Source organism: Oncorhynchus gorbuscha, linkage group LG07 (genome assembly GCF_021184085.1).
Source record: "Oncorhynchus gorbuscha isolate QuinsamMale2020 ecotype Even-year linkage group LG07, OgorEven_v1.0, whole genome shotgun sequence".
Classification (NCBI taxonomy): domain Eukaryota; kingdom Metazoa; phylum Chordata; class Actinopteri; order Salmoniformes; family Salmonidae; genus Oncorhynchus; species Oncorhynchus gorbuscha.
In genome coordinates, this window is record NC_060179.1 from 26,421,905 (window position 1) to 26,435,459 (window position 13,555).

General features: G+C 46.3%; 1 protein-coding gene across 6 annotated transcripts in view; it reads right to left on the reverse strand.

Annotated features, from left to right (window-relative positions):
* Window positions 1–5,495, reverse strand: part of myo3a (myosin IIIA) — an 83,667-nt gene extending 78,172 nt beyond the window's left edge. For all 6 annotated transcript variants that reach the window (XM_046355972.1, XM_046355970.1, XM_046355975.1 and 3 more), the window contains exon 1: window positions 5,350–5,495. In XM_046355972.1, the coding sequence (XP_046211928.1) occupies window positions 5,350–5,351 (2 nt within the window). In that variant the 5' untranslated portion in view covers window positions 5,352–5,495. The remainder of the gene's footprint in view (window positions 1–5,349) is intronic.
* Window positions 5,496–13,555: the final 8,060 nt, after the last annotated feature.

The window sequence follows — 13,555 nt, forward strand, 5'->3', positions numbered from 1 at the left end:
TACCAGTTTGCATAGATTTGATGAAGATATACAGTACCAGTCAAATGTTTGGAAACACATTACTTATGTATGGGTTTTTCTTTATTTGTACTATTTTCTACATTGCAGAATAATACTGAATACATCAAAACTATGAAATAACACATGCGGAAACAAAAAAGTGTTAAACAAATCCAAATATATTTTATACACCTGAAGGTGTGTTTTGGGTCATTGTCCAGTTGAAAAACAAATGATGGTCCCACTAAGCGCAAACGGGATGGGATGGCTTATCGCTGCAGCATACTGTGGTAGCCACGCTGGTTAAGTGTGCCTTGAATTCTAAATGAATCCCATACAGTGTCACCAGCAAAGAACCCCCACACCATCATACCTCCTCCTCCATGCTTCACGGTGGGAATCACACATGCTGAGATCTTCCGTTCACCTACTCTGCGTCTCACAAAGACAAGGCGGTTGGAACCAAAAATCTCAAATTTGGACTCATCAGATTTCCACCAGTCTAATGTCCATTGCTCGTGTTTCTTGCCCCAAGCAAGTCTCTTCTTATTATTGGTGTCCTTTTGTAGTGGTTTCTTTGCAGCAATTGGACCATGAAGGCCTGATTCACACAGTCTCCTCTGAACAGTTGATGTTGAGATGTGTCTGTTATTTGAACTCTGTGAAACATTTATTTGGGCTGCAATCTGAGGTGCAGGTAATTGCCGATTTCTGAGGATGGTAACTCAAATGAACTTATCCTCTGCAGCAGAGGTAACTCTGGGTCTTCCTTTCCTGTGGCGGTCCTCATGAGGGCTAGTTTCATCATAGCGCTTGATGGTTTTTGTGACTGCACTTGAAAAAACTTTCAAAGTTCTTGAAATTTTCTTCATATCTTAAAGTAATGATGGACTGTGGTTTCTCTTTGCTTATTTGAACAGTTCTTGCCATAATATGGACTTGTTCTTTTTACATCTAGGCTGTATCCCAACTGGCCGTGATTGGGAGTCCCATAGGGGGGGTAGCACAATTGGTCCAGTGTCTTCTGGGTTAGGCTGCCATTCTAAGTAAGAATTTGTTCTTAACTGACTTACCTAGTTAAATACACATTAAATAAAATGTTTTTAAAATAACAACATTTATTTACCAAATAGGGCTATCTGCTGTATACCAACCCTACCTTGTCACAACACAACTGATTGGCTCAAAGAAGGAAAGAAATTCCAAAAATTAACTTTAAACAAGGCACACCTGTTAATTGAAATACATTCCAGGTGACTACCTCATGAAGGTGGTTGAGAGAGATCAAACTGAACTACAGATGGGAAATGTCCCTTAATGTAATCTAAGGGATTTCCATCAGTTTTCTGCATTTTCTTTGACAGAGAGGAACCCATATTCACAAAAAAGTGTTTTGAATTCACGTTAAATAATATCAGGATCACTATATGTCTTATTTCCAAAAATAAATTGAGATTGAATACTTGTTGATGCCTTTTCCTTATTCAATAGCTGATGATTTTCCAAGTTGACTTTATATTATTTAAGGATTCTTGGAATTTGTTTGTAAAATACATTTTCTTGGGATATCCAAAGTAGATGAGTAAATGTGTTCTTATACTTGTTGTATTTTGCAGAATTCAGGGGAGAGGTGTCACAGCTTCTGTGTTATTTGATTGTTGTTTCCTTAGGTTACTGCTGGAGGGCACCTTGTTTTCTAGTTTCCAGGTCACCCTGATTATTACTTATTGGATTCACCTGTGTTTAATTACCTTCTCTGTTCACCTGGTTGCCTTGTTTATTTAGGTTCCTCAGTTGGTCTGGATATTTGCTTAGGTCTCATGTTTTATTAGTGTGCTCTTGTGCGGTTGACTTGTTTATGTTAAGACTCTAAGCAAAAGATCTGGATTTACCCTTACCTCTGCTTGCTGTGTTTCTCTGCACCTGGGTTCGAGTTCGTACAAGCATTATTGTGACAGTAGACCTAAGTCAACAATGGACCCAGCAGAGATTTCTCAGTCGTGCCTGCGAGGAACATTCCGAACTCCACCATTTACGGTCGGCTCTCACCCACCATGAAGCTGTGATTGGCTGCCATGAGGCGCGGCTGCAGACATTGTCGGATGATTTAAGAACTCTTGTGTTCGTTCTGCAGACAGGACAGACGGGAGCAACGGCTGCTGCACCTGCAGCTGTTCCTAATCCTCCACTCCCTACCAGCTCAGCATCTTCCTCCCTTTGGGAGCCTCACTTCCCGGCACCAGAGCTCTATGAGGTGCATCCAATGCTCGCTGGCCTTCGAGCTGCAGGCATCAACGTTTCCCACCGAGCGTTCCAGAGTGGTATACGTCATCTGCTTGCTCTCAGGACGGGCTCTGGCCTGGGCCATGGCCATATGGGAGCAGCAATTGGACGTTTGTTTTAACTGGCATAGCTTCACCCAGGAGATTATTTGGGTTTTTGATCACCCCATCAGTGGCATGAATACTGCTCAAAGACTCATTGCGCTTTGGCAGGGCAGCCAGAGCGTAGCTGATTGCGCTATTGACTTTCGGACACACGCCGCTGAGAGCGGTATACAGAGGCACTTCACCCAGCCTTTATGAACAGACTCAGCGAGGTTCTCAACTGGCTTCCCAGGACAACCCTGATACACTGTATGAGTTTATCGTTCTGACCACACGGATTGACAACCGGCTTCGGGAACGTTGTTGTAAGAGGACGGAGGGGTTCTGAGTGGATTCAAGTGTTTCGGGTTCCGCTGAGGGAGTCAATTCTTAATTTGTTCCACTGCCTTATGCTGCGTCTGCTTGTCCTATACTCCATGAGAGTTCTCAATTCGGCTCTGGTTCTCCTTCAGAGGTGCCAATACAATTGGGACGCACCAGACTTTCCGGTCTGGAGAGAAGACGCAGGATTAACGAGCAACGTTGCCTTTACTGTGGACAGTCTGGACATTTCCGTGCCTCCTGTCCCGAGCTGACGGGAAACGGGAGGACTCGTCAGTAGATGGGAGAATACTGGCGAGTCAGATGCTTCCAGCCAACCTGCGGTGGGACAATGGGCAGTTGGACATTCCTGCTTTCATAGAATCTGGGGCTGCCGGGTGTTTTCTAGATCGCACATTAGCTCGCCAACAGGGCCTGCCCCTCATTAAGCTGGACATTCCGTTGTCGGTCACTGCGCTGGATGGGGTGCTCCTAGGGTCTGGGAAGGTGAAGCAACTCACCATGCCTATTCAGCTATGAGTTCTGGATTATCATGTGGATTTTATCCAGTGAAATTTGGTGGACTCTCCTGAGATACCCCTGGTTCTTGGACATCCGTGGATTTCTATCCATAACCTTCAAATTGCATGGCCCTCTGAAAGAATTCTGGGACGGAATCCTTCATGCCAGTCCACCTGCCAGCAACACTTTTCACATCTTTCTGGCCCTGCTCGATCGGAGGCTTTTGATTCTCCTGTTCCCCCAGCTGGGGATGACAAGCCTGATCTTTAATACCTTCGGGATTACGGGGATCTGAATCAGGTCTTCAGCAAACAAAGGGCCAGCCGACTGCCTCCTCACAGGTCCTACGATTGTGCCATTGACCTCCTGCTCAGCACCACTCCTCCGAGAGGAGGGCTGTATTCTCTCTCAGGTCCAGAGACTCAGCCATGAAAAGTTATATTAAGGAGGCGCTGGGGGCGGGTTTCATTTGGCCGTCCAATTCACTTGCAGGAGCAGGTTTTTTCTTTGTTGGAAAGAGGGATTGGGGATTACGTCCCTGTATCGATTGGACTATTTTCCTGTCAAAATGTAACAAGTAATTTTGGGTGTCTGGGAAAATGTATGGAGTAAAAAGTACATTATTTTATTTAGGAATGTAGTAAGGTAAAAGTGAAATAGTAAAGTACAGATACCCCAATAAACGACTTAAGTAGTACTTTAAAGTATTTTTTACTTAAGTACTTTACATCACTGTTCGTTTGTGAGTGGGAATGAGTCCTAACACTTTAGACATTGAGAACACCAGACATACCAGTACTGAACGAATGACTGCCCTGTTAGCGTGGGCCAAGAACTCAGGGGGATGTTTCTCTGGGTCCATTACACGATCAAAGGCTTCCAAAACAAAACCTAATGGATGATCCCTTAAACTTCAGAGACAACAATGGGATAGAACGGGAAGGCATAAATAAGCCTACTGTCTTGGTGTAGGGTGAAAGACCAAAAGGTTAGTGTATCATTCCACCTGGAAGAACTCTCAGTTCTATGACGGTGCACTTTGATGATAGCTGCTAGCCAGCAACGTTCAACAAATTGTATAATACTGTATTAGTGAATGGATGGGTGTACTATAGTTTGGGTATCTGAAAAGGCTACTAGACATACTAGGAAAGCTCTAAAAGACTAACAACAACAAACATTTGATGAATTCAGACCGATTGACTTCTTCCACATTTTGTTACATTACAGCCTTATGCCAAAATTGATTAAATCGTTTTTTCCCAACACCAATCTACTCACAATACCCCATATTGACAAAGCAAGCCAGGTTTTTAGAATTTTTTACAAATGTATAAAAAAAGTAAAAAATATCACATTTACATAAGTATTCACACCCAATTGTATAATAAGGCTATGACGTAACAAAATGAGGAAAAAGGGAAGGAGTCTGAATACCTTCCGAATGCACTGTATCTCAGCCTAATGAGGCTATAAAGATACAGCTCAACTTAAAGGCCTGTAGGTGTACGTGCATGCTGTCAACTCCTCCAGTCACTACCTATGTGGAGATTGCATCCCACTGTGAGTTTCCTTAACAAGGTTTGTATTCTGACACACATTCTATAAATTCACACAGCAGGGGTGTATGTTCCCATTTCCAACGGCATCCAGAACAAGAGTCAAAGCAGTGATATCAGTCCCAATCTCTAGAGCAGAGGACTCATCATTTTACCTGCAGGTCTTCCATCTCCTGAATGGGGGCTTTACCCTCCACCATTCCAGAACACAAATGATAGTAACCAAAGAAAAAGATCCAACCAACACTCAAAGAGCCATGTCTACATGTAAGTGCATATAAAATGTGGTTTAGAAAAAAATATAAATGTTACATGCACTTATATGCAGACATGGCTCTTTGAGTGTTGATTGGATCTTTTTCTTTGGTTACTATCATTTGTTTTCTGATGTGGGGGAAGGCCATCTTGCCCTATTATCTTCCAGTAAGTTACAGCTCCACTAATACCTGACAACCACACACAGTACACCTCCATGAGGCCACATTTCAGTCAGGCCAAGGTTATCCCCTGGTTACACTCACACAACTTTGTCTATCTAATCCACAACAACACCGAAACCAACAACAGAAAAAAAAACTTACATCGTTTTGTCATTGTGCCTGGGGACATATTTTGGAGGAGGATTAATCCATTTTCGGTGAATTCGGTTAGCTTCGAGGGAGTGAGAGAGGGAAAGCAACTATGAGTGTAAACAGCAGAGGAGGAGCTAACCAGCGCTAATCTCGCTAGCAATCCCCTCGCTCCTTCCATTGGAAACAATCTCTAAGTAGTAGGAGATATGTCAGGATTAAGAGGAATTAGCCAGTTGCAACATGAGCCTTTCCCCATATAGATGCTCATTCATACACAAAGCAAAGCTGATTAGTGCAACCTTACAATATGGTGCTCGCTAAAGACACAGTGCCATCCCTTTCTCTTCTTGGTGGTCTTGTACATAATTTAGTACTGAGCATTGTATTAACTCTATTGTATTTAATCCCTGTTATCCATGTACAGTGTTTTGTTAGGATAATATATACAGTGCGAGTCAAATGTGTGTACACACCGACTCATTCCAGGGTTTTTTAACTTACCTATTTTTTTTTTACAAATTTCTACATTATAGAATAATAGTGAAGACTAAGAAGTAACACATAGTAACCTTTTTTTTTAAATCAAAATATATTTTCTATTTGAAATACTTTAAAGTAGCCACACTTTGCCTTTCCTTCTTAATGCATTTGAGCCAATCAGTTGTGTTGTGACTAGTTAGGGGGGATATGCAGAAGACAGCCCTATTTGGTAAAAGACCAAGTCCATAATGTGGCAAGAACAGCTCAAATGAGCAAAGAGAAATGACAGTCCATCATTACTTTAAGACTTGAAGGTCAGTCAATGCGGAAAATTTCAAGAACTTTGAAAGTTTCTTCAAGCGCAGTCGTAAAAACCATCAAGCGCGATGGTGAAACTGGCTCTCATGAGGATCATCCCAGTAAAGGAAGACCTAGAGTTACCTCTGCTGCAGAGGATAAGTTCATTAGAGTTAACTGCACCTTAGATTGCAGCCCAAATACATGCTTCACAGAGTTCAATTAACAGACACATCTCAACATCAACTGTTCAGAGGAGACTGTGTGAATCAGGCATTCATGGTCCAATTGCTGCAAAGAAACCACAACTAAATGACATCAATAAAAAGGAAAGACTTGATTGGGACAAGAAACACGAGCAATGGACATTAGACTGGTCGAAATCTGTCCTTTGGGCTGATGAGTCCAAATTTCAGATTTTTGATTCCAACTGCCGTGTTTTTGTGAGACGCAGAGTAGGTGAACGGATGAACTTCGCATGTGTGGTTCCCACTGTGAAGCATGGAGGAGGAGGTGTGATGGTGTGGGGGTGCTTTGCTGGTGACACTGTCGGTGATTCATTTAGAATTCAAGGCAGACTTAACCAGGGTGGCTACCACAGCATTCTGCAGCGATACGCCATCCCATATTGTTTGCGCTTAATGGAACTATCATTTATTTTTCAACAAGACAATAACCCAACACACCTCCAGGCTGTGTAAAGGCTATTTGACCAAGAAGGAGAGCGATGGAGTGCTGCATCAGATGACCTGGCCTCCACAATCACCTGACCTCAACCCATTTGAGGGTATTTGTGATGAGTTTGATTGCAGAGTGAAGGAAAAGCAGCCAACAAGTACTCTAATCAGCATATGTGAGAACTCCTTCAAAACTGTTGGAAAAGCATTCCAGGTGAAGCTGGTTGAGAGAATACCAAGAGTGTGTAAAGCTGTTGTCAAGTCAAAGCATGGCTACTTTGAAGAATCTCAAACATAAAATATATTTGGATGTGTTTAACTCATTTTGGTTACTACATGATTCCATATGTGTTATTCCATAGTTTTGATGTCTTCACTATTATTATACAATGTAGAAAATAGTAAAAATAAAGAAAAACCCTGGAATGAGTAGGTGTATATGTAAGCTCAGCAAAAATAGAAACATCCTCTCACTGTCAACTGCGTTCATTTTCAGCAAACTTAACATGTGTAAATATTTGTATGAATGTAACAAGATTCAACAACTGAGACATAAACTGAACAAGTTCCACAGACATGTGACTAACAGAAATTGAATAATGTGTCCCTGAACAAAGGGGGGTCAAAATCAAAAGTAACAGTCAGTATCTGGTGAGGCCACCAGCTGCATTAAGTACTGCAGTGCATCTCCTCCTCATGGTGTCATGTTTTGTCTTATATTGTCTTGTCATTTTGCTTTCCCTTCTGTTCGTTTTCCCCCTGCTGGTCTTATTAGGTTCGTTCCCTTTTTTCTCTCTCCCTCCCTCTCTCTCTTCTCGCTATCGTTCCGTCCCTGCTCCCAGCTGTTCCTATTCCCCTACTCAATCATCTAATCTTTTCACACCTGTTCCGTATCTTGCCCTCTGATTAGAGTCCCTATTTCTCCCCTTGTCTTCCGTTTCTGTCCTGTCGGATCCTTGTATATTGTTCGCCGTGCTGTGTCTTTGTCTCGCCCTGTCGTGTCTTGTTTCCCTCAGATGCTGCGTGTGAGCAGGTGTCTGAGTCTGCTACGGTCGGTGCCTTCCCGAGGCAACCTACAGTTTATGGTCGAGTCTCCAGTCTGTCCTCGTCACTACGAGTGGAATTAGTTTTTTATGTTTTGTTTTCTGCTCTGATTTGTCTAGGAGTATTGCCTATTTCCTTTACTGGAATAAAGACTCTGTTTTCGCCAAGTCGCTTTTGGGTCCTCATTCACCTGCATAACAGAAGGATCCGACCAAGAATGGACCCAGCGACTACAGATGCTCGTAACACTGCCGTCGAGATCCAAGGAGCCATGCTCGGCAGACACGAGCAGGAATTGTCTGCTGCTCGTCATGCCGTGGAGAACCTGGCCGCTCAGGTTTCCGACCTCTCTGGACAGTTCCAGAGTCTTCGTCTCGTGCCACCTGCTACTTCCTGGTCTGCCGAGCCTCCGGAACCTAGGGTTAATAACCCACCTTGTTACTCCGGGCAGCCCACGGAGTGCCGCTCCTTTCTCACCCAGTGTGATATTATGTTCTCTCTCCAACCCAACACATACTCTAGAGAGAGAGCTCGGGTTGCTTACGTCATATCACTCCTTACTGGCCGGGCTCGAGAGTGGGGCACAGCTATCTGGGAGGCAAGGGCTGATTGTTCTAACAATTACCAGAACTTTAAAGAGGAGATGATTCGGGTTTTTGATCGTTCAGTTTTTGGTAGGGAGGCTTCTAGGGCCCTGGCTTCCCTATGTCAAGGTGATCGATCCATAACGGATTACTCTATAGAGTTTCGCACTCTTGCTGCCTCTAGTGACTGGAACGAGCCGGCGCTGCTCGCTCGTTTTCTGGAGGGACTCCACGCAGAGGTTAAAGATGAGATTCTCTCCCGGGAGGTTCCTTCCAGTGTGGACTCTTTGATTGCTCTCGCCATCTTTCCCCGCTCCGCATCGCAACCATCTCCCTCCTCTGGCTCAGAGACTGAGCCCATGCAGCTGGGAGGTATTCGCATCTCGACTAAGGAGAGGGAACGGAGGATCACCAACCGCCTGTGCCTCTATTGCGGACTTGCTGGACATTTTGTCAATTCATGTCCAGTAAAAGCCAGAGCTCATCAGTAAGCGGAGGGCTACTGGTGAGCGCTACTACTCAGGTCTCTCCATCAAGATCCTGTACTACTATGTCGGTCCATCTACGCTGGACCGGTTCGGGTGCTACATGCAGTGCCTTGATAGACTCTGGGGCTGAGGGTTGTTTTATGGACGAAGCATGGGCTCGGAAACATGACATTCCTTTCAGACAGTTAGGGAAGCCTACGCCCATGTTCGCCTTAGATGGTAGTCATCTCCCCAGTATCAGATATGAGACACTACCTTTAACCCTCACAGTATCTGGTAACCACAGTGAGACTATTTCCTTTTTGATTTTTCGTTCACCTTTTACACCTGTTGTTTTGGGTCATCCCTGGCTAGTATGTCATAATCCTTCTATTAATTGGTCTAGTAATTCTATCCTATCCTGGAACGTTTCTTGTCATGTGAAGTGTTTAATGTCTGCTATCCCTCCCGTTTCTTCTGTCCCCACTTCTCAGGAGGAACCTGGCGATTTGACAGGAGTGCCGGAGGAATATCATGATCTGCGCACGGTCTTCAGTCGGTCCAGAGCCAACTCCCTTCCTCCTCACCGGTCGTATGATTGTAGTATTGATCTCCTTCCGGGGACCACTCCTCCTCGGGGTAGACTATACTCTCTGTCGGCTCCCGAACGTAAGGCTCTCGAGGATTATTTGTCTGTGTCTCTTGACGCCGGCACCGTAGTGCCTTCTTCCTCTCCTGCCGGGGCGGGGTTTTTTTTTGTTAAGAAGAAGGACGGTACTCTGCGCCCCTGCGTGGATTATCGAGGGCTGAATGACATAACGGTTAAGAATCGTTATCCGCTTCCCCTTATGTCATCAGCCTTCGAGATTCTGCAGGGAGCCAGGTTCTTTACTAAGTTGGACCTTCGTAACGCTTACCATCTCGTGCGCATCAGAGAGGGGGACGAGTGGAAAACGGCGTTTAACACTCCGTTAGGGCATTTTGAGTACCGGGTTCTGCCGTTTGGTCTCGCCAATGCGCCAGCTGTTTTTCAGGCATTAGTTAATGATGTTCTGAGAGACATGCTGAACATCTTTGTTTTTGTCTACCTTGACGATATCCTGATTTTTTCACCGTCACTCGAGATTCATGTTCAGCACGTTCGACGTGTACTCCAGCGCCTTTTAGAGAATTGTCTCTACGTGAAGGCTGAGAAGTGCTCTTTTCATGTCTCCTCCGTCACTTTTCTCGGTTCTGTTATTTCCGCTGAAGGCATTCAGATGGATCCCGCTAAGGTCCAAGCTGTCAGTGATTGGCCCGTTCCAAGGTCACGTGTCGAGTTGCAGCGCTTTCTAGGTTTCGCTAATTTCTATCAGCGTTTCATTCGTAATTTCGGTCAAGTTGCTGCCCCTCTCACAGCTCTTACTTCTGTCAAGACGTGTTTTAAGTGGTCCGGTTCCGCCCAGGGAGCTTTTGATCTTCTCAAAGAACGTTTTACGTCCGCTCCTATCCTCGTTACTCCTGACGTCACTAGACAATTCATTGTCGAGGTTGACGCTTCAGAGGTAGGCGTGGGAGCCATTCTATCCCAGCGCTTCCAGTCTGACGATAAGGTTCATCCTTGCGCTTATTTTTCTCATCGCCTGTCGCCATCTGAGCGCAACTATGATGTGGGTAACCGTGAACTGCTCGCCATCCGCTTAGCCCTAGGCGAATGGCGACAGTGGTTGGAGGGGGCGACCGTTCCTTTTGTCGTTTGGACAGACCATAAGAACCTTGAGTACATCCGTTCTGCCAAACGACTTAATGCACGTCAAGCTCGTTGGGCGTTGTTTTTCGCTCGTTTCGAGTTTGTGATTTCTTACCGTCCGGGTAGTAAGAACACCAAGCCTGATGCCTTATCCCGTCTCTTTAGTTCTTCTGTGGCTTCTACTGATCCCGAGGGGATTCTTCCTTATGGGCGTGTTGTCGGGTTGACAGTCTGGGGAATTGAAAGACAGGTTAAGCAAGCACTCACGCACACTGCGTCGCGCGCGCTTGTCCTAGTAACCTTCTTTTCGTTCCTGTTTCTACTCGTCTGGCTGTTCTTCAGTGGGCTCACTCTGCCAAGTTAGCTGGTCATCCCGGCGTTCGAGGTACTCTTGCTTCTATTCGCCAGCGCTTTTGGTGGCCTACTCAGGAGCGTGACACGCGCCGTTTCGTGGCTGCTTGTTCGGACTGCGCGCAGACTAAGTCAGGTAACTCTCCTCCTGCCGGTCATCTCAGACCGCTTCCCATTCCTTCTCGACCATGGTCTCACATCGCCTTAGACTTCATTACCGGTCTGCCTTTGTCTGCGGGGAAGACTGTGATTCTTACGGTTGTCGATAGGTTCTCTAAGGCGGCACATTTCATTCCCCTCGCTAAGCTTCCTTCCGCTAAGGAGACGGCACAAATCATCATCGAGAATGTGTTCAGAATTCATGGCCTCCCGTTAGACGCCGTTTCAGACAGAGGTCCGCAATTCACGTCACAGTTTTGGAGGGAGTTCTGTCGTTTGATTGGTGCGTCCGTCAGTCTCTCTTCCGGGTTTCATCCCCAGTCTAACGGTCAAGCAGAAAGGGCCAATCAGACGATTGGTCGCATACTACGCAGCCTTTCTTTTAGAAACCCTGCGTCTTGGGCAGAACAGCTCCCCTGGGCAGAATACGCTCACAACTCGCTTCCTTCGTCTGCTACCGGGTTATCTCCGTTTCAGAGTAGTCTGGGTTACCAGCCTCCTCTGTTCTCATCCCAGCTTGCCGAGTCCAGCGTTCCCTCCGCTCAAGCGTTTGTCCAACGTTGTGAGCGCACCTGGAGGAGGGTGAGGTCTGCACTTTGCCGTTACAGGGCACAGACTGTGAGAGCCGCCAATAAACGTAGGATTAAGAGTCCTAGGTATTGTTGCGGCCAGAGAGTGTGGCTTTCCACTCGTAACTTTCCCCTTACGACAGCTTCTCGTAAGTTGACTCCGCGGTTCATTGGTCCGTTCCGTGTCTCCCAGGTCGTCAATCCTGTCGCTGTGCGACTGCTTCTTCCGCGACATCTTCGTCGCGTCCATCCTGTCTTCCATGTCTCCTGTGTCAAGCCCTTTCTTCGCACCCCGTTCGTCTTCCCTCCCCCCCGTCCTTGTCGAGAGCGCACCTATTTACAAGGTACGTAGGATCATGGACATGCGTTCTCGGGGATGGGGTCACCAATACTTAGTGGATTGGGAGGGTTACGGTCCTGAGGAGAGGAGTTGGGTTCCGTCTCGGGACGTGCTGGACCGTTCGCTGATTGATGATTTCCTCCGTTGCCGCCAGGATTCCTCCTCGAGTGCGCCAGGAGGCGCTCGGTGAGTGGGGGGGTACTGTCATGTTTTGTCTTATATTGTCTTGTCATTTTGCTTTCCCTTCTGTTCGTTTTCCCCCTGCTGGTCTTATTAGGTTCGTTCCCTTTTTTCTCTCTCCCTCCCTCTCTCTCTTCTCGCTATCGTTCCGTCCCTGCTCCCAGCTGTTCCTATTCCCCTACTCAATCATCTAATCTTTTCACACCTGTTCCGTATCTTGCCCTCTGATTAGAGTCCCTATTTCTTCCCTTGTCTTCCGTTTCTGTCCTGTCGGATCCTTGTATATTGTTCGCCGTGCTGTGTCTTTGTCTCGCCCTGTCGTGTCTTGTTTCCCTCAGATGCTGCGTGTGAGCAGGTGTCTGAGTCTGCTACGGTCGGTGCCTTCCCGAGGCAACCTACAGTTTATGGTCGAGTCTCCAGTCTGTCCTCGTCACTACGAGTGGAATTAGTTTTTTATGTTTTGTTTTCTGCTCTGATTTGTCTAGGAGTATTGCCTATTTCCTTTACTGGAATAAAGACTCTGTTTTCGCCAAGTCGCTTTTGGGTCCTCATTCACCTGCATAACACATGGACTGCACCATATTTGCCAGATTTTGCTGTGAGATGTCACCCCACTCTTCCACCAAGGCACCTGCAAGTTCCCGGACATTTCTGGGGGAAAGGCCATAGCCCTTACCCTCTGATCCAACAGGTCCCAGACATGCTCAATGGGATTGAGATCAGGGCTCTTCGCTGGCCATGGCAGAACACTGACATTCCTGTCTTGCTGTAAATCACGCACAGAACGAGCAATGTGGCTGGTGGCAATTGTCATGTCAGGATGAGCCTGCAGGAAGGGTACCACATTAGGGAGTAGGATGTCTTCCCTGTAACGCGCAGCATTGAGATTGCCTGAAATGACAACAAGCTCAGTCCGATGATGCTGTGACACACCACTCCAGACCATGACGGACCGTCCACCTCCAAATTGATCACGCTCCAGAGTACAGTCCTCGGTGTAATGCTCATTCCTTCTACGATAAACGTAAATCTGACCATCACCCCTGGTGAGACAAAACCGCGACTCGTCAGTGAAGAGCACTTTTTCCCAGTCATGTCTGGTCCAGCAACGGTGGGTTTGTGGCCATAGGCAAAGTTGTTGCCGGTGATGTCTGGTGAGGACCTGCCTTACAACAGGCCTACAAGCCCTCAGTCCAGCCTCTCTCAGCCTATTGTGAACAGTCTGAGCACTGATGGAGGGATTGTGCGTTCCTGGTGTAACTCAGGCAGTTGTTGTTGCCATCCTGTACCTGTCCCGCAGGTGTGATGCTTGGATGTACCAATCCTGTGCAGGTGTTG